This window comes from Diadema antillarum, unplaced genomic scaffold (assembly GCF_040938485.1).
Source record: "Diadema antillarum isolate AM-2024a unplaced genomic scaffold, OU_Dant_1.0 scf00000183, whole genome shotgun sequence".
Lineage (NCBI taxonomy): Eukaryota > Metazoa > Echinodermata > Echinoidea > Diadematoida > Diadematidae > Diadema > Diadema antillarum.
Window position 1 is genome coordinate 2,807,373 of NW_027271072.1, and position 22,749 is coordinate 2,830,121.

General features: G+C 39.7%; 1 protein-coding gene across 1 annotated transcript in view; it reads left to right on the top strand.

Moving 5' to 3' along the window:
• Positions 1–22,749, top strand: part of LOC139723214 (sodium/potassium/calcium exchanger 3-like) — a 125,433-nt gene that overhangs the window by 96,524 nt on the left and 6,160 nt on the right. The window contains exons 3-9 of the mRNA XM_071634473.1: positions 4,349–4,425; positions 11,020–11,094; positions 12,415–12,499; positions 14,774–14,877; positions 16,371–16,471; positions 17,433–17,486; positions 18,845–18,948. Of these exons, the coding sequence (XP_071490574.1) occupies positions 4,349–4,425; positions 11,020–11,094; positions 12,415–12,499; positions 14,774–14,877; positions 16,371–16,471; positions 17,433–17,486; positions 18,845–18,948 (600 nt within the window). The remainder of the gene's footprint in view (positions 1–4,348; positions 4,426–11,019; positions 11,095–12,414; positions 12,500–14,773; positions 14,878–16,370; positions 16,472–17,432; positions 17,487–18,844; positions 18,949–22,749) is intronic.

Sequence of the window (22,749 nt, forward strand, 5' to 3'; positions counted from 1 at the left end):
CGGGCCATCAATGCGATTACCTGAACGCGCTCTTTATATGTGAACTGTAAATAAAAAGTGGTCATCTATATGGATACCACGGCTCTCTCCTTCTCTCAGGTGCAAATTCCTCCTCAAGATATATACCCATCGCCGCTGTAATCAATAAAGAGGCAAAATGCTATATAGAGATGAGTGCGTATCTATTTCTGCAACGGCCATAATAACTCCGCGAACCCTTCGTAGTTTCCTGAAAAGCGGACGGCAAAATGCGAACCTACGTCAGTGGCGCTTTACACGCGTTGCACTTAAAACATTGTCTCTTCCGTGTCTCGATGGTAGCTTTAAAGAGAAATGTAAACAGGAAAACATGACGTCATAAGGGGGAAAATAAAACACGAATGTAATGACACCAATGAGAACGAATTTCTCAATGTCTGCCGTTTTGCCTAACATTCTACGTGATGAATGTTGAAGTTCAAACAAAGCAGAATGGGCGAAAACATGAAGAACGACTCGCTCCTTGATCTCATTTTCTACGAACTGACCGAGCAACATCCTGTCTTAAACTTCCGAGTTGAAATTGATTTTCTGCTCTCTGTGAAGTCTCATGGTACCATTTAGTTGCCTTCAGTGAGAGAGCGTTGGTTGTTCTGCCAATGTAACATGATTATGATCATGAATATACAATATATATTATTATATGTGTGTGTGTGTGTGTGTGTGTGTGTGTGTGTGTGTGTAATGAAGAAAAAACTGGTAATGCATTTTTGGCCAATAAAGCATGAGTTTATTCGACTCAAATTTTCGGCGTCTATTTATACGCCTTCTTCAGAAGCCTTGACAATAATGCTTCGTATGTATATGTATTATGTGGATGTATATGTATATGTATATAGATGTATAATTGTATCTATTGGTGTAGGACCCAGCGTTATTTTGGAAATGGGGTAGTGGAGACCGACTATTGATCTGTCGAATTTCGTTGGGAGAAAAAGAAGGAACAGGGGAGAAAAGGGGAGGAGGGGCAGGAAGAGACGGGAAGGAGGTGAAGGGGAGGGGGGGGGGGAGGAGGAGATCATGCGACGATTTAGCAGTGCAGATTGTGTGCAAGAATGTGATCCGTGGAATGCCGTCACCCACACGCTGACGAGCTCTCCCAAAATGGCGGCAATCCTGACGGCATGATGAAGTCCCTTTTTTTTCTTTATATTTTTAGCAATGAGTTCCTATAAATACATTATCCTGTCAGCGCCGATTACCTCGGCGAAAATACGGCTAATATGTCAAGCATGTTATTTTATGGCTACATGCAATCATACCGGGAGTGACAGTCAATGTAATGAGGGGTAGAGACGTTATAAAGAGTATACAAGGGGGTTTGTCGGGAACCAGATCGGAGAGACCTTCATCAATGTCGAGTTGATTGAGGTATTAAGAGACGAAGATGTCAGTCCAAATAAATAGATAAATGGGTGTATAGGCCAAAGGAGACATGTAGGTGGACAAGATATATACAGACGGATAGATACAGGGATAGAGATAGATATATAATATATATAATATACATGCATACATACATGCATACATACACTGGTGTACAAACATATACATTCCTTCGTATATCCATATGTAGATACGTACGTACTTTCGCACATTTTGCGCACAGTTTGTATGTGAGAGGGACTGGGAGGGAGAAAGAACCTAACTAGCATGCATTGTAAATTTACTGCGCTACAGAGGTATGATCAGAGCAATGGAAGAGGACAAGAAGAGGAAATTGTCACACTACATTGCAGGGATGAAAGGCAGAGACTTAGGATAAACGAGACCATTAAAAGCCAACTTTACGACCAGAAATACGGCCACAGGACAAAATTCATTCAAAACAATACGGAATCTGTTGTCGCCAAAAATAGCGTAAATTACCGCAGCCAACAGCCAAATCCTGAACATTTTGAACTGCATTTTACGGGATGACCAGACTTTTAAGCAAACATGTTTTGCCAGTAAATCTTTTTGCATGGATTCGATTAGACCGTGCGTCACTTCTCTGCCGTGAGGCAAACCACCGTTATTACCGTCACATCTTTTCTTCACAGCCGTAGTGTGTCACGTGATTCCACAATGCCACCTTCTCCTTCCCTCCGTGTGTGTCCGTGCCGTGCATTCCTGCGGTGCGTGCCGGCGCGCCGTCAGCGACTTGCGACCGACGCGACGTGGTAATGCGCGCGCATTCTTCCACGCAGCGCTATTGAAGTTTGGTGGGGGATCGTAACAGCCGGTGGGGGGAAAGTGGGTCCTGACCTGTCAGTATGGCTGCCGTTTGCACTTCGCTGTAATACTAGTACTCGTGATGCATGGAAACGCGATTAAAACGAGAAGGGGGAGAAAGAGAGAAGGTTTATGTGTGTGTGTGCGTACATGTGTGTTTGAGTGTGTGTGAGAAAGGGAGGGGATGGGGATGGGGATGAGACAGCTTTAATTCTGGGGAGTGATTGCATGTCTGTATGAATCACAATATGGATAACGAAATTATCTTGTTCGTCGCATCTTTTGAGTTTGCGTGATACATCATATATGGCACTCTCTCAAAGAAAAAGAAAAAAATATAATGATTACAACCACAACAACAACTATGACTGCAACAATAGCAACGACAACACGGTTGCCAGCCTTGTACAGTTTGTTATCGTATGCCTGATCTCAGCGGTGGTTATCAATTTTGAAGAGATACTTCCAAATGGCTTTTAGAATGCTTTTTCGTGAGACGCTTGCAATGCAAGGGAATTAAGTGGTACAGGAGAGCCGAGATATTCTCATACTGATCGTTCACATTTATAGCACATCATTCGAAGCCTTGCGAACTGCTGTTATACTCTAATTAGAGTCCCAAGTCTATATTGTGTGTTTATGAATGAATTAATAAATAGATAGACAGACAGATAGACAGATAGATAGATAGATAGATAGATAGATAGATAAATAAATAAATGAATACATTAATCAATTGATTAATTAATAAAACATTTATTGTATACATACGTCAGTACGTACTTAGTGTGTGTATGTGTGCGTGTGCGTGTGTGTTTGTAATAAGTAATGTATGAATATTTGCGTTTTGGGTCTCAATATACTTGTAAGCCTATATACATAAGTACTTGTCCGTGTTGTAATGATATCCATCTTAAAAAGATATGACCTCATGTCTGTTGTCAGTGACGAATTGTGAACGGTGTGGTTTGATTACTGTATAGGTACGAGGTTTTGACGTTGACAAAATGCAGTGCAAATATACCGTGCGTATGTAGAACTCGGTATAACCACCATCAATAACATTGTAAAGTATTACAATGGCAAGGATGCAAAGCTTCACCTGTTCCCGAAGGAAGCGAGTTTCCAGGGGAAAAAAAGAAGAAGAAAAGAACGTGGATGGAAATGCTATCACGTAAACTAAAGATGCGATTGATCTAGATACTATGATATACTACCAAAGTTGTTGGACACAAGACGAATCATTACGAAATACAGCTCGTATAAAAAATTCCTCGCGCACTTGTCTGTTCAATCCTGTGTGTTTGATATTTTCCCTCTTTATTTGGGAAGACAACCATCAAATCGTTTCCAGGGAAACGAGAAATAATGATGATGTAACCCATCAAACGTTTTAGTTCGTCCAAGTTATTAAGTCATGTCAGTTTGAGTGAATTTCACGTCTCTTTACTCGTCACTTTTGTCGATGATAATGGTGGTGGTGATATTGATGATGATGATGATGATGATGATGATATTGATGATGATGATGATGATGATGATGATGAGAAGGATGATGAAGAGGAGCAGGAGACAGATGATGATGACAAAGAGGAGAGATAGAAGGAGTGGTTGCCTCGCTTTAGAGGATTCTATGTTTGAGGTTGTGCAGTTTATCTGTAATAACCATGGCTAGGATATGTGATGCCATTTTTGCATAATGTTACACACACACACACACACACACACACACACACACACACACACACATACACACACACACACGCACACACACACACACACACACACACACACACACACAAGATATTAAAATGCTGATGCACACATAAAGTTGATGTGTATTATTTACCGGTACCCTGTTAATCATGCAGAATCTCCTTTCACCGTCATAATTATCTCCCCTGTGTTAGCAATCAGAGAGAAGATGTATGTTCGTCCTCCTATGTTTGCCAAATGGTGTATAATGCTTGCTTTATACACTATTAACAGTGCAATGTGAACTAACATCTTCTTGCCCAAACACAGTTGCACCTCACTATCAAATATCACTGACGTCATTCTCTTTCTTTCATCTGTTCTTATTGTTATGCTGCAGCTATTGAAGAATTTCCTCCGGATATCTTTACCAAAGAGCAACGGGCAAACGGCGCCATTATACTCCATACTTTAATGGTAAGTGCTCATGAGTTCAAAGATGTAGATCACAGTTTCGTACATATAATATATATACATATGATTATTATCATATACATACATGTACATGAAATCATATGCACGTATATGTATATATATATATATATATATATATATATATATATATATATATATATATATATATACATTCACGGTACATTGGTTGTGCAAGATTTCCTTGTGCGTTGTGTTTGCGCGTGTATCTTCTTTATTTTGCCTTATTGTTTGATTTCTGTGTTAGACAGGAAAAGGGTAATACACAGATTCATCATTGCCATCCTTGTTTTGTCATTGCCTTTATTTCTTCAGTATTTTTTATTTTCGTTTGGCACGTGCTGTATACAGGAGGTCCTCTTCCCTGAGGAAAACAAAAAATCTGTATAGACAAACATGATACTGTCAAGATTAGCCAAAAGAAAGCATTTTGATACATACTCTCTAAATTCCATAGATTTAGATGAGGGACAAATCAAAAATTGAATTGAACATCTCAATGTGATAGATTCAGAAGTCAATCTAATTCTTCCTAACCACAATCTCATAGATTGATTTCCAATCTAAGGAATTTAGAGAGTATAGATCCTAAAAACTTTACGTTGTAAGTGACTCGTTTTACCGATACATCTATCACCATTTTAAAGTCACAAATCCTGATGCGAAGAATAGAGAGAAATGGCGTACATTTCTGGAAAGCAGGGGGCCATTTCTTGAGGAGTTTTGTCTGACAAATTTGTGGGACAAATTCGCTCTCAGCCAATCAGATGCAAAGATTTCAGTAGCTTATAACAGTTTGTCAGGAAAAAAGGGATCTGAAAAAAAAAAACCCGCTTCATGAAATTCCCCCCTCCCTCCAGAAGTACATATGTAGCTTCGATGAGAAGCTGAAGTCCAATGCAAATAGCATGACTATCTGCTGGAACCTCTGGCAGTCGCGAATGTCATTACTTCACAATTTTACAGGGTACACCCATCGATCAAAGGATGATTGGAAACAGGGGTGGGATGGGGTAGGATGGATAGCATGGCCTCACCCATTGATCTAAGGGGGTGGAAGGTCGGGGGATATTTTCCACAATAATTTCCCCTTGACTTCACCATTCTTACCTTTCACCTAGCTAGGGGAACTTTCATAAAGGTGACTAGTGTCTTCATTCATTCGCAAGGCATCATGGATGATGACGGTTTATAAATCACTTGCGCCATTTTCTGTCTGGAATCATGATTACCACATCACGTCACATTCAATTCACGATTAAATTTGTATTTTAAGCTCATTCGTGCCCCGTAAGATGACTGGCAGATACTTTGAGCACTTATCAAGAATGCAAGCTTAAAGAAGGTCAGTATGATCATATTCTGGAAATGGCACATCGAAAAGAGAGGCTCCCGCGGAAGATATTGAGAGCCGATTCAGAAGTATTATGCAAATGAGGGACTTAATGTAGGACGCCCTCCACTTTCCCAGCTATTTGAAGGAGAGGAAACAGATCATCACCCGCGCAGACTATTCCATTTCATTCATTCTTTTATGATTTGATGGTTATTATACTGGCATCATCAACCAGTCATCATAGTGCTGAAATTGCGATCAGCGCATGTCACACGAGTCGTTCGATTTGCCGAACACGTGGTAATTGTGTCAAGTGAATTGGCCCTCTTGAATGCTAAATGTGTCGATGTCATTTGTAGAGAGCAGCGCTGGCTGCGCGGGAAATGTGGAACAAGGAAATGAGGTTGTCGAAAAGCAGACGGTCTGACTTCTCCACATTCACAACGGTGGCTTACTACTCCTGCCATAAAGATCACAGAAAATACAACTCGCTTTGAAGAAAGTGTCTGTTTTCGAAAGTTACGTGCCAAAGTCGTCTCAATTCTATTTTGGGACTTCTTAATGACATAAGCATTGCTCGAGAAGAATGGTTGTAATAACACCTGAGCCGAACATTGACTCTGGTGACAGAAACGTATGATAGGCCTACCGCTGGGGATAGTACGTCTTATTATTAATTGTCCTCCATATTCAATATGACGGTCTTACCGAAATCAATGATGACATTTCTGTTTTGGTAGTCAGTTCAGCGTCAAGTACTTTTCTTGATTAAAATGAAGAGTTCCTTTCCAAAAGTGCTATCCATTTTTCATCAAATTTGACTCTTTTTTTTTTTTTTTTTTTACAGAAGTGTAGTCATCTTAAGCAGTCCCACACACTGACCTCTTTAAGTATTGAAATTCTTGTAAAAGAACTGGAGAAATCAGGCATTGGATTAAAAAAAAAAAGAGTTTTGTTCCAGAAGGTGCTAACTCCATTTCTGATTTGTTCAAAAAAAGTGGTAAATCCATGAGAATCAAATCCGAAACCCACAAGCATGCTTGACCGCACAATGGCCTCAGAGTAACGCAAGCCTAGCTAGCTTTCCTCCCTGCGTAACTTTCCAAATGACCCAAATATTTTATGATAGAAATGTGAAATGTTTCATTTTTATGCATATGAATTCCTTGGAAAGGTGGGGGAAACGAGAGGAGAATGTTCATAGATATCAAATCGTCCGCGAAAAATATAGAGTGACAAAAACTAGTCACTTAAACAACATTTAGGTGTTGTACATCACCGTGCTAAAAAACTTTTGTTCCAAAAGGTGCTAAATCCACAAAATGAAAATCTTGAAAAATCAGTGTAGATATTAAGATTCTTCCAAGGCACGTTTTCTTTATCCTATTATGGGACACACTGTTCTATCTAATATGGGACATAAAGTCATTGCATGCATGCAAGATTAGAAACATGTGTGCTAAAAATCTAGGTTTTTCTTCTTACCATCAAAAGTGAATTTAGAAAGGAAAGGAACTCTTCATATTAGCCACGTATATGCTACGCTCGAGGGGAACAGCATTCAGCTATAGGTCACAGTCAACAGTTACTGTCCTACTTGATTAATTGGGGACCACTGCACCAAGTCGATCGGGGTAATAGAATGAAAAATATAAACAAGTAAACGAGGAGAATAAAGAGAAGAACAACTGCTATTAAACTTCAGACTAGCATTCTGATAGTGGCAAACACGGTTATGTTGGCAGATTGCGGTACATTCTCATTCAAGATTATTTGGGTCAATGGAAGCATGCGCCTTCACTTTCGTTACTTCCATTTTGTGACATAGACTAAGACTGACATTCAGCGACAGTGCAGGCAGAAAAAAAAATACACCAGGACGTATAATTAAATTAATTATGTTTTATATGGAAAGACACCCAAAACATGTATGAACACAGCTGTATTTATACTTAGCACGGATCCCGCATGTTACATAGGAGAAAGTACTTTTCGACGACGAGTTATGCAGCGTGAGGTCAAATGACATGACGACTTTCACATTGGGCGGCAAAATGTCACTGGTCTCAGTTGAGGGAAATAAAGAATGATCGTATATTGTGAACCCAGGTGATACGTGACTTAATGTATTGTGACGGAAGCATTGTCTACAGCTAATTTGATTAGTTGATAGGGTTCCTCCACCATGAGGTGACTGAGTGCTGGTCCAGACGTGATACTTTTCTCAACTTTGCATTGCTTCTTTTTTTTTTTCAAGATTTCGTTTCCCGCGAAACCGGAGAGCGCGCGCACAGTCATAATGCATACAACACCTGCCTTCACTTCTTGAAACCGTGTATATACATTATAGTTCACCTGCTGGGTATTATTTCACGAGACTTTCGATAATGTAAACAGAGTAGCCTGAGTGAATATTGTCACTTTACGAATGTGAAGGATTCCCTCTCTCCCTCTGATTATTTTGCCATTGATTGGATAGAAGGCATAAAGCTGTCCTGTATCTCTCGTGCACACTGAGGTGAGCCAAAATAGGTGCCTCATTTCTGTTCACTTGTTCAGTATCATCGCAAGAAACTTGAGCAGATTTCTCTGGAATATATGCATTCGTATATACCTGCGAACAGATACCATATATACATACATGCATACATACATACATGCATACATACATACACACATACACTAATAGTGACATACATACATACGAGTTTAAGCAGGCATGAAAATTAAAAACAAAAAACGCCCTTAAAGAGACGAATTTTGCAAAATACCCTCATTATTCTGACAAATACCGTTACCGGACGCTATATGCTTCCACACGCATTGACTGGTGATTCTGACTACTAGTAGCTGCTGCATCCCTGACATATTCTCCTCCACCTAGCCCTGCTCAATCGTGTTATAATCTACTGATCTTTGTCAGCCCAATTGACACTTAAAAGTCCCCTGCCCACGGATACTAAGCTAATCATAACCTCATATATCCATAATCCGTAATAACCTCCACTAAATTATATATCCGCTTCCGGTCTGGTATTATCGCCACCTCGTTCCTGCTTTATTACCTTCTCTTGTCAATCCTGTAAATTCGTCTGCCAGGCCTGCATGTATGGTCAAATTATCCCCACAAATGATACGCCTGCTTCACTCTTTCTACCACCTACCCCCCCCCCCCCCCCCCTCCCCGCGCCAAACCCGCGACACCGTCTTTGGTTTGCGATGTACTATCATCATGGTTAACAACGCGATTCAAGCAGGCAACGCTTGGTTTGGATGTTTGTGCTCACGTTCGCGCGTGACTGTTTTGCATGTCTGACTGTCCGTCTGTGCGTTTGTTTTTGTTCTATGTTGCGTAGAAATGAAATAATGTCTTTCACTGGAGCTATTTTCCCCCAATTAGTTGGTCTTTTTTTAATTTTTGAAGTCTGATCTATACGGCAGTATTTTTGCTTTTGTTTTTGAGGGGGTACCGGAGTGTGTTCCGATTGCCAATATTTCTCGTATTTGTCCTTTTTGCCTTCTTTAAGTTATTGTCTTTTTATTTAAAACGGAATGGGCGTATGTGCTGCATTGTCAATTTCTAGCATGTCTGGTCGTCTTCCATACTGTCGGAAACACACAGGAGTAAAAACGGAACGATTAGAGAATTTACAAAGAAATAAGGAGAGACGATAAATAATGATCTAGACATTCAAATTCAGTCACAAATATGCCATTTTTTTCAGAATGTTTCCATTTTGAATTCTAAATGTATTTAACTGTTTGCCAAATAAGATGATTAATTATTTCATCGATTTTGATCCAGACAGGAAATTTAGGAATATTGAGCAATAACTGATGGAGAAAGTCGTTGACCTAACGCATAGAAATGGAAATAGCGTAATAAATTTCTAAACTTTGAACATAAGGATTTCTTCCTTTCTTTTTCTTCTCACAACCCCGTTGATAAAGGGTGAGATATTATTCACACAGTATCGAATAAGAAGAGTAAAATGTCAATGTAGAAGCCCTGCCATACTCTGATAGCATATTTTCGTCAAGAAGTACCACTGTCAGGGCTCAGAGTAATTTCGACTCTTGATTTGATATTTGTGAATTGTGAATTGGATTAAGCCTCCACCCCCACCCTACCCCCGTGGTTGAGCGCAAACAACAACAGCAACAAAAATGTTTTAATTGGTAATGAGTGTCAACTCTTTCTCAGTCTGCCGGGAGAGAGTATGTAGTGCGGATTTCCGTCTCAAGGCATTGGTAGTGATTTATACTGCATCGCTCTGTCATTGGCCTCATTAGAGACTGTAAAACAACACCTCTGAAGTCAGTGTGGGGCACACCATCTGCGCCACGTATCTGGGTCGGAAAAAAAGACTGCTCCTTTCGCCCCAGCTGTCCCCCTGGTTACAGAAGACGATGGCGTCGATTTCTCCCATTAGGCAAGAAATCTTGGGAAATCCGTCTTCTTCCTTTTGTCTCCTTCCTCGGTTGTCATGTTTGTGATCAGATGAATAAATTTCATTCGTCGGCAGATCGATCCTTGAGCTGTTCGGTTCCATTTTGTGACGTGCCATGCGGTGTGTTCGCGTCAACGCTACGTATTTAATACGAAAACGCGCCTTTTGTCCTGGATGATTTGTTGGCGTTACTTGCGAGCGCTTTCCATCCTGACAGAAAATGTATCAAGATTGAACTATTGTGGCAGAGATATTGTGGCACAGTCCTGATGGAAAAATGTGACCTTGGCGTAAAGTTCGCCTGTACTGTTGAAGCGAATGAGGAACGGACAGTGTTGGATAAACTGTACACGTCGTATCCTTGTTTTATGATATGCATATTAATTACCTTATCGTGTGTGTACCATTTTGTCCAAGATGTCTATTTAGTGAGCGTCATTTTTAGTATCATTTGTTTTTGATCGTCATATTTGTTGTTTTTACAGATTTTGTCATCATCATCATCATTATTTTTTATCAAATTGACTAAGATAATATCATAGTCACTTTATTTTAAAAAGTAGTGATGCCGATGATGATGAAATCAGCAAAAATAACGAAGATGACGGGCCATATTATGGCACTATGATAACTCTGTCTACATCAATAGGTTATTTATCAAAACTGTAACAGCTGTTTTTATCAATTCCATCTTGAATCTCTTCTACTATACTATATTGGGACCAACTTTGACCACTGATTGAACTATTGTTTTTACATTTTACTCTCTTTCTCTCTCTATTTCTTTCCCAGGCGGTGTATATGTTTGTCGCCCTCGCCATTGTATGCGACGACTACTTCGTCTCGTCACTGGAAAAGATATGTGAGGTAAGTACCTTCCTCTCCTGAAGAAGAAAGTGAATGTGGTGATGACAAAAATAATATATAATAAAATACTTATATACGGATTATAAATCAAGTAAGTAACTAAGTATGTATACCTACCTATACATGCTGTAATGTATGTACATTATGATATTATAATTATGTATACAGCGCTCGACATTAACTTTTTCTCTGGTGGTTCGGAAAAAGAAATGTAGTGGCACTAAATAAAAGAAAACATAACATTTAAAAAAAAAATCTTGTTTCCCCGATTGGACCACAAAAACATATGCTTTTTGAAAGTTTGGTGGCCCGACACCAATCTTTTAGCAGCCCCGGGCCACCGTCAGTGTCGAGCCAGAGTTGTATGTATGTGTGTGTATTAATGTATGTATGTTTTGTACGTGTATATATATTTATGCATGTATGTTATATTATACACATACAGTGTACATGTATATGGATATATATACTGTATATCCATATATATATATATACATGAATATATACATGAATAGATAGATTAATAGATGGATAGATATGAAATGATTGTATGTTTTGATGCTTGCCAGGATAGCTATTCATTCAAGCCGTCTTTTCAGCCAGCTGGCATTTGTTCCTGATTTTGCTTGAGGGCAACGATATACTAGAGCTTTATTCATCAAAGCTGTCAGTAACTTGATTAGCAAACTCTACGTTCGAAGCCTAAATACAGACCTTGAAATCTCTAAGCAATTATGAATTGCCCCAGAACGCATTCGATAGATCACGCACTCATCATAAAATGGAAATAGTATATCTGTAAAATCGAACACTTCGATTTTCTCATTTCCTTAGGCAAGGTAATGATATCCATACTTGGTCTCGTGTATGGATTAAATTGAAATTTTGTTATGCCTGCGGGATTTCAATTGATTCTCGTTTTGACAAGCTGCATGTGACTTGTTTGCTCATTGTCTTCCTAAATTCTTCTCTATCTCTCTTTCATTTTATATCTCTATCTATCTATCTATCTATCTATCTATCTATCTATCTATCTATCTATCTATCTATATCTGTCTGTCTATCGAGAGATAGAGATAGAGAGAGAGAGGGGGGGGGGTGGCAGGACGAGGTCGAAATAGAGACAGAAGGAAAAAGATGAAACATGTATTCTTCAACCTGCCTTCATAGCCAACGATCTGCAGTATGTAACATGTATTCTACCATGAGTCTTTATATCCATCTCCCATTGCGGTTCGCATCTTTATATCACTTTTTTTTTCTCTATCTCACCCTCTCTTTCCTCTCTCGCATCTCACATCTATTTTCTCATTCATGCAGAAACTGAATCTCGCGGAGGATGTTGCCGGGGCAACGTTCATGGCTGCCGGAAGTTCTGCGCCGGAACTCTTCACCTCCATCATAGGTATGTGATTACCGAGTGCATGCGAGGCAAGATCGTTGGGGGGAAAAGCGGTCACCCTGTTATCTCATGTTTCTTTCAGCTTCTCTCTAGGGATATCAACGGGAAAGCGAAGCTGAGGACATTTTGAGGTTTACGATAACAATGATGGCATTGCTGATAGCTATAGAAAAATGCATTGTGTTAGTGAGGATATATTACAGTACGCTTTGGAACATAATTTAGATATGTGCATTTATTTTTGTGTGCATATGGATGTATAAATGCTGACACGCACAAGAAAATAAAGACAAATCTATTGTGGTCATCATAGAACACTATTAACTGAAAACAGTTTTTTTTTTGTTGTCTATCATAATTATGATTAAAGCACAAACAAATGAAACGAGGGAGTTGTATAGAACAATATCATTGGTTGCTTGGTTGTTTTATCTATTCACTGTAAAATCACAAAATCTTAGTGTAATATACATTAGAGTAATAATCTGAGGAGAAACGGCTGGATTGCCTCAAGTAGCCGCTCTAGTCTTCCTAATAGTCTTTACCAGTCCCAAATGAATAATCACACTTGGAACTTAACACAATGAAATCAACAAAAATAAACGAAATCATTTCAAACTAACACAATATTGTACAATAATTAAAAAAAAAAGTACAAGAGGTCCAGAAGAAAACTACCGAAATCCCTCCCATCCCGACTTCCACTATCTCCCCACCCATCCGCACTTCATCCCAATATACCGTGATCATTCACGTAGGGAATTTTCATATTACAATGTCCAATGCGAACGTAATCATTTTATTGCGTTCTTAAATGAAATATGTGATAATTAAGTTAAACGGGTCAAATCCCGTTTGCATGATTGTGAAGTCACTGTTTTGCGAAAAAAAAACCCCGACGAAATCTGAAAAGTCTACCAATTTCTTGGATTATATTCGTTGATAAACAGAACAAATAATCAATGTTTTGTTCGTATGTCATTACCTGCAGCCTGAACATGTTTAAGGAAAGCCCTGTAATGTCGGGGACGGAAGGGAAAAATATTCCATATCATAACATCCAGTGATGATTATTTATCGCACTTAAATGAATTACATGATGATGAGGTTAAACGGGCCAGATCCCGTTTGCATGGAATCAATTCACTATTCTATCTTTTAAAAAAACCCACACGAAATCTTTAGAGCCTACAACTCTCGTAGATTAGCTTCGTTGGTCAACAAAACACAAATTCAGTGCTTTGCTCATGTGCTCAACCTGAACATACGGTTGGGAAGCCCTTTAATCTAGGTAACAGAAGGTGAGGAAGAAAAAAAAAGAACAAAAGGAAAGAAAACAAAACACTACATCAAATCGTGACGTCACGAAGTTTGCTCGACTGCCTCGTGGTATGCGTTCATCCCGCAATCATATTTCTCCAGCGAAGAGTGGCATGCAAGTTCGGGAGACGTCAACAGACGTCTCCGAAAACATGTCGTTTCAAAAATAACTTGATATCTACACTTAACGCACACGCACACACATGCGTACACGCAGACTCAGAACACTCTCACGTACACAAATATAATACACACACGCAGACGCACAAACACTGGCGCGTAACGAGAGCGAGTTAGCCCGTCACCACTTTTGTTATTGCGTGTGTGAAGGTGAAGGTAAACATGACTCCTCGCACGATTGATGGTGCTTAATCGCGCCACACAATCTGCCCTAAAAAATCTGACATTGCTCTTTGTTGGACATCTAGAGAGGGCACAAAAAACAGCACCCATCTGCCTGCTACTGAAAGCAGACGACTCATATGTCATTTCTTCCTCCCGACGTCACGCGGAATGCCATTGAAGAGAAATCTAGAACCTGATTGCTTCGCGCCAACGTGGCTGATCCGCGTATGACGTCGAGGGGAAACCAAAATGGCGGATTGTCTTACGGCGAGTCAAACTTGAGAGTGGAAAGAAAATATTATCATCGAAGTACAGTTGCGTGCCTCACATTAGAAAATAAAAACACAGTTCACGCCATCATTAGCCCACATAAATTTAATCCAGTCATGTCGTCAAGAACTTTAATGTCTGATTATTTACCTTAGAGATTTTTTTTTTCCGCGTCTCGCCTCCTGTATAGGTTAAAGTTGACGACCGTGCAAGAAATATAGTCCTTGATTCAGCCGCTCGCATTATTGGGTTACGTGCCATGCGGTCATTCTCAATACCATGCTTTATTTGTTGCCGTGTTTCAGGCTTTTAATATGTGTTCTCCTCTGCCTGTCACGTTAGGGGTGTTCATCGCCAAGGGCGACGTCGGAGTCGGGACTATCGTAGGATCGGCGGTGTTCAACATCCTGATCATCATCGGAATCTGCGGACTGTTTGCCGGTCAGGTAAGAGAGGAGGATGAGAAGTCGAAAAGTTAAGATTTCATGAAGATGAAGATGATGATCTTGATGATGATAACAATAACAATAACATAACTGGGCGAAAAAATGGATGATGGATTTGAACACAGATAAGTGTAAGGTTTTGACAATATCCAGGAAAAGAAGAAAGGTGCAACACGTGTATCATCTAAATAACGCCCCTCTTGAATCTGTTGAATCCGTGAAGTACTTGGGTGTAACCATCACTTCTGATTTGAAGTGGACCCAACACATCAACAATACTGTCAATAAAGCCAATAACGTGCTTGCATTTCTAAGACGCAATCTTCGCATAAAATCTTCTGATGTTAAAGCCACAGCTTACAAAACGTTGGTTCGACCAATTGTTGAGTGTGCTTCCACAGTTTGGGATCCATCTACCAAGAACCTAATCCACCAAGTGGAAATGGTCCAGAATAGAGCTGCGCAATTCACTTTAAATCGCTATCATAACACCTCGAGTGTCACCAAAATGCTACAAGAACTTAATTGGACCACTCTGGAACAGCGCAGAGAAAATGACAGGCTAATTATGATGTACAAAATACACAATAATCTTACACCTCTTTCAGCACAGGACTATATTATCAAACAGGCTACTCAGATGACGAGAGCCTCGCAACCACACTCCTATCAGGTACCATATTCGAGAACTGAATCGCATCGCCATTCGTTCTTCCCAAGAACTGTAAGGAACTGGAATTCCCTGTCGTCAGAAATTGTTTCAGCGCCATCTGTGGGATCATTTCGAAACCGTCTAACGGTTGATCACAGTGGCTAGTTATTTTCGTCATATTTTCTATGTGCTTGTAAATATCTGTAAATAAATTGTATTATAATGTAAATAGCACCAGTCTGCAAGAATCTTCAGTCTATTGAAGGAGGCAGACTTAATCAGAAGAAGAAGAAGAAGAAGAAGAACTCACTACTACTACTACTACTGATAATAATGATAATGATAATGACAGTAATATTCATGGTAATGATAATGATGTTGATGATGATGATGATGATGATAATGATAATAATAATAATAATAACAATAATAACGGAAATATCTATGATAATAGGAAGAACAAGCAGAAAAATTTTGACGATAATGATATTTACAGTAGTGATTACTTGTATTAAAGAGACAATGAGTATGATCTTTTTTACTTAGACCATACGCACCTTCTTCAGCATTAGGACAACTTTTCCAGTGAGTCTTGCCACTGGCATTATCCCAGCATTTGAACCGTCCATTTGTACTCACTAGAAGATTATTGATCAGGGATGCATTCTTAATGCCATCACCTCCATGCGAGTTCCCGCGCCGCCCGCTCTGCCTGTTACAAAGTTTGTTGCGAAACCGGACCAATCCATTATTTGTTTGTGCTATTCATGGTGTACAGATGACTGTTGATTTTCTTTGGCAAGGTTCATTCTCACCCATTTCTATGGATTTTTCCTCCTAGGTCGTCCCTCTAACCTGGTGGCCCCTCTTCCGAGACACATTGGTCTATTCCCTCTCCGTCATCACCCTTGTTCTCGTAATACGCGATGGATACATCCGGTGGTAAGTAATCAGTGACATTAAAGTTACACAGACGGAAATAGATGAGATTAAATTTTTGGATTTATTTTATTATGATTATTTTCTTTTTTTGAACTGTGCAATGAAAATCTGGAGATTGTCGTGTATATGGACGTTAGAGGTTCACACAAGTAAAATTAGAGAAAGAAGAACGTGAATATCTCTGCACGCTCCCACACAAACACCTTACTTAGATGCAAATTCCGGTAACTAATAATAGTCATAATGTCCCTTTCGATGCTGAGCGAGTGATGCAACGTGAAGCCTTAATTTTGGGCTTAAATATTGTATAGTTTTCTAGAAGTGAAACGTTAGGTTTAACAGTGCAACTGGATTTACTCGACGAGATTGGACTATTTTCCCACCGAGGCGTAAAAGTTCCTCGTTTTACAATAGGTCGTGTCCGAAATCTCAGTGACGGGGTCTGGGGGCATTTCATGAAGCATTTTGTCCGACAAAGTTGGCGGACAAATTTGCTCTCAGCCAATCAGATGCAAGGATTTCAGTAGCTTGTAACAGTTTGTCACAAAAAAATCCGACCAAACTGCTTCATGAAAGGCTCCCATGGTCGCCTATCTTATTACGACGTCTGGAGTCTCACGATCGCACAGCGGTATGGTGTAGTCCGCCCTCTATAGGTTGTGTGCTTCGAATGTGTGGAAACAAAATTCTTCTGAATCTCACTGATAATCGCGATGAGATTCGCAATGCAAATCGTAAGAAGTCGTGCGATCCGAGTATGACTATCGCAACTATACAGTGCGATTTATATTTCCCATCCTGCGGTCTATTAAGAAAAGATAGAGTGTTAAAAGGTATGTTAAATACTATCCTTCTGTATGTTTTTCTCTTCTTAAGATATATCTCTGCTTGTAAGTGAACCGCCATCAACTAATCTCTTTGTATAAATGTGTTATGATTGAATTTGTATTTCTTTTGACAGGTACGAATCTCTCGTCATGCTGTGTATGTACTTTGGCTACGTCATACTGATGTCGTAAGTTTAAAAGCTCATTGTAACAATCACATGCTTTCTTGCTTTAAATACTCTTTTTAAAGTACATTTCACTTTCCCTCTTACCTTTCCTTCCCTTCTCCATTTATCTGTCCTTATTTCTTCCCATTCGCTAGCACTTTTTTTCCCCTCCCCCTCCTCTTTCTTCTTCTCCTTCTTGCTCTCTTCTCTCTTATCTTTATAGTCGCGGGGAAACATTTCCATTTCTGTGCTTTTTTTCCCGATTATGCAAAGTCTCTCTTCAAAAATTGTTTTGCATATACAGTATGGTATTCTGTTTACATGATTCGGAATACTATGACATGAGAATCTTGAATGAATCCATTGATTTTGAGAATAAGAGTTAGTAAAACGTAAACGTATTATTATCACTTATTCGAGCATTCGAAAAATGCAACAGAATATTAAACCAAATATCTTTACATCCTATAATCTGAGAACAATGAAAAAAAAATTCTGATATACTTGTCAAAAGTATGTTCTGTATACTTGATGATTGTGTCGTAGCGACTGAAATTAAATGTTCAAAGTCAAAACGGCGAGGTGGCTCAGACGGTAGCATAATATCTGCCTTGCAATCAAACGGCTCGGGTTCGGGCGCGTGTTCGAAGCCTAGACATTATAGTCCCATCTCGTAGAGGCAAAACACCCTGTACCTCTAATAGGGCATAAAACTAGAGGTCCAGTGTGTAAAAGGTTACAACCCAAGCACGTAAAAGATCCCGCTTCATTCTTTCATCGTAAAGAGCAGGGTGCATAACCTGTGGCCCGTTGCATAAAACTTACCGTTGAATTTCAATGGTAACTACCATCAAAATTAGGCGTCATAGCCAATCAGCATCAAGAATGATAAAATTTACCGCTAATTTGAAGACTTACCGCTGGAAAGGAGCGGTAAGTCCAGCGGTAAGTGTTTTATGCAACAGGGCACTGATGAAGCGGTCCTCCCCAAGTACAGTACACACAATCACTTTGATGCAACTAGCCTCCATGGGAGACCAGCAACACTTAGCGGCTGAATATGGGTCATATGGCGGTTTTGTCTAGTTCAGGTGGAAACTGGAAGCAAACAAACAACGAACAAACAGACAAACAAACAAACAAACAAACCTTAAGTAGGAATCGAACCACCACTTGTAAGAGCTCAGGACATCAACCAGTGTACCACAAAGTCTCTTAAATTGTTGTAAGTGTACCGAATGCATTGAACTTTTTGTGAAATTATTATCAATCATATTATTATTCATATGAATATTGATTGATTAATTAATTTTCTTTTTTTATCCAGTGACCAGACAGGTATTCATGTTTATTCTATTTGTATGGTTTTTTTTCCACAGGTGTAATCCACGCTTAAGCAGTGGTGTTCGGAAGTTAAGCGAGAGGAGGAGAAAGAAGAGGGAATCGTGCAATAACGAAAAATCAGCCATCCAACTCGAACAAGGTGAGACGAGTGACGCAATCTACGTCACTATTAAAGAGTCGGACGAGGTCTCCTTTTTCGCAAATCCATCACAACGCAGTATCTATAATGATTCGTCATTTCAACGCGCGAAGTAATGGATGTTAGAGCCCGTCTTCTCCTTAATATAATGGTAGTTCATTTGCATCATGTCACTCAAAGTGTATAGGCCAAGTCGTGTTTGATCACAGTGTGTTTGTTTTTGTTACTTTTTTTGGTGCAGGCGTGACGTCACTGCCATTTTTTGGGAAGTGGCCATATTGACACACCTATGTTAGTTTTCTTCTGTATTTTTACCTAAGCTTGGATTACATTGTTAGGCAAGGAGAAAATATTCTGTGTCCAGTTTGGAATGTTGACTTTTTGTTCCCCTCTCTGTCTCTGAGTGGTTTGATAGACGAAGCAGCATGCTTTCCAATGTGAGCGAAATATTCTTTCGAGACTGGAGGGATTTTGAGAGTAATTGTATTTGTTTTGGTCATTTGATGGGCACGATGCCCCTTCAGGGGTGTTATATGACAGGGGGATGACGTCAGACCAGATTGTATTTACCTTTTAGCATGACATTTTACCGATGGTGGCGCTGTCTGTGTGCCAACGGCAGGACGGCAGTGGCCAACGGGCAAGTGGCCGCGGGCTCGCACCGCAAAGCCATTGCATGCTAATAAAGCGAACCGGGTGATGACCATGATCAATATACATCTCAAATCTGGATAGCATGTAGTGCGAGACACACGTTCTAGGCTAAAGGCAGCGCCTCTTATAAGGACAAGAATTTTCTGTTGTTACAGTGTGAGGCAATTCGATGGTTGTCCCTCGGCATAGGTAGATGAAAGACCATTGCTCTTTAAGCACCATTATTTTCCTCATTTAATTATTTTTTAGCCCAAACTACCTATACACACAGGACAAACTTTTCAATAGCACACAGAACTTGCGCTCAGCTGGTACTAGGCTACCTGTTCAAGCAGTTCATGTAAAAACAAAAACAAAAACAATCCCCATGATAACACATTAAACCAAGCAAAAAAAAAAAAGCACAAACCAATTAAAACAACAACAACAACAACAACAACAACAAGCGGGTGTGTGTGCAGGGTGGGTGTGTAAATGGGTGGGTGGATGAAAGGTGGATGAGATGAGAGGTGGATGAGAGGGAGTGTGTCTGTCTCGGGTAAGGAGGTGGATGTAGTGTAGAGGGTGGGGAGGTGGTTTAGAGATGAGAAGGACGTTTTTTTTTTTTTTTTTGGGGGGGGTTTAAAGTTTAAAGTTATGAGTAGTTGAGGGTTGGGTATGGTGGAAAGGTGGGAATGAGGGTGGTTTATGTTGTTGTTGTTGTCATCGTTCTTTTGATATAATAGAAATTTCATTTCCTGTTTTTTTAGTGTTTGGCTAAATTGCTCACAAATGCATATATGAATTCCGCTTGTTTGTTTTGTAGTTAAAAAGGAATGATCGGATAATTCATTTTATTTCCTCTCTTCTGTTTGATATCTGCCTTACAATGAATTGAATGATTATTCTTGTTTTATGGATTATGGATTATGTCTCATAACTGTAGGAATATCTATATGATTTATGACAGATGTTATGCAGGATGTGTGTAATTTTTTTTTGAATTGTTATATTCTCAAAGGAAATGGAATTAATAAAAAGATCACTGAAAACAAAAAAACAACAACAACAGCATCAACAACCAACAACAAAACAAAGAACTGACGTCAGAGACATTTCTAGCGGACATGAAACTTTAACCGATTCTCTTATAGGTGTGGTTTTCTCATTCTGATGTCTCCCTCCTACCTACCAAGTACCTGTTCGAAGGAATTAGAAGGAAGACACGTTCTTTGTCACACATGACAATCAAGTTTCCTATAACCATATAGTGGCATGTAGCCGATTATTGGGCGTGGTTTTCGCATCGCGTAGCTAGCTGCCTGCCTTGTTCGCTGGAACTCGTCTGAGTGAAAGAATAAGATACGATCTAATGTTCCCCATAACATCATCAGGTTCCTATATAACGTATGGCATATAAGATTTCAGCTGGCTTATACATCTATAGCTCATTTGCGGCAGACTATACCCTGACAATGTCCCCGAATATAACCTCATTCCATCACGCTGTCCAGGGTAATTGAGGTGTTATTGCCACTGATGTGGAAGGGCTTCATCGTCGGATGCATGTTTTCGGTGTTACTGGGCTTCTAAATTGTGGCGGGTTCTCTGTTCTGTGGTAACAACACTCGTTGATCGCTCGAGCAGACGACAAGGCAGGAAGCGGGGGCGTTGTGGGGTTCGCAACATAGCGCACATAGCATTTTGTTTTTCTGTGTTGCTGTTGCTGTTGTTGTCTATTCTACCGCGATTAAGACACCAGACTTTTTTTTTTTCAGAACACGTACGTGAAAAGTTATTGGAAGGTATCATCACTCAAGAGCATCTCAACAGGCCTCTAATGCAGTTAATGCGTCACGTAGATATACGTCGTGGTCTTTAAAGGGGACATGGATGCTGAAAAATATCACCATAGGGAATAGTGATGCGTTTGTTACGAAGAAATGTATGGGATGACTACACTAACAGACATCTTACTTGTTTTCTAGTTTCAGTGTTTGTTTTTTTAATGTTGATTTCCATTTTATTTTTGTGTCGTTGAGCTTGATAATTACATCATCAAGAGGTTTGTGAAGTAGAGTTTCGTCAAGGCTCATGCACGAAATTCAAATTTTCAGGTGGATGGCTTGTGCTTGGCACGTTCGTAATTATGTCAGTTCCGTATAAACGTCTTGTATGGAGTCTATTCTAAATGAACCTCTGCCCATCCAAAGCGAAAGCAGTAGTGCGTTATAGAGAATAACATGTCGGTGAAACGTAGCTCCTGATCTAAGTGTGAAACATGAAAACAGACTGCTTTTATCCTAGGACTAAAATTGCAATACTCACGTAAGCGAATCAAGGCACTCATATTCACACCCAAGATAGTAATCCGTTTTCCCGCCCTTTAAAGAAAAAAGAAATAGTTCCCCTTGATGTTTATAAGAATCAGGATTATTCAACATTATATACAAGGATTAACGTGCTGCTATCACTCATAATCCATAGAAACAGGAGTGGGTAAGAAAAGAGATATTAGTCTGTTATAGGGAAGAACAGTGCGTTCACCAGCAATCCTCAGGAAAATAAATTTCTTTGACTTTTTAATCATCTTTGAGAATACCAAAATTAGTTGAGCAAAGCAAGCGAAGAAGAAAGCAGGACACAGGAAGAATGCCATAGTTTATTTTCTTAAGGCGTTCTGCCCCCTTTTTTTTTGTTGTTGCAATTTCTCTGACACCTCAGATATCCCAGTGCAACACTCAGTTAGATTAAAAAAGTATAGACGCATATGGTATGCTTCCTTCTTTTACTTTCATTTGTATGCTTGTCAGTTTTACACCACCACTCCGGTGAAATTGATATTGCTCTCATGCTCACGAAAATGTTGTGGATATAGCAGAGTTGGATCTGTGATTTGAAAGTGCAATTCTATCATAGCCGTTATCTTCTGTAAATCGCATCGGTAGTTGAACAAAGTGCCTGCGTTCACTAACCTCCACTGAAGACGGACTAAAAGACGTGATGTGTACAAGGAACTTTTGTTGTTGTTGTTGTTGTTGTTGTTGTTATTGTTTTTGCCATTGTCAATAGCCAAGGGGGAAAGGGGAGGGGAGGGGAGGGGGAGGGGGCTCAGAAGTAGTTTCCTTGTCATCTCTTTCGATTGTTTTTCAACTTCAAGAGTTTAAA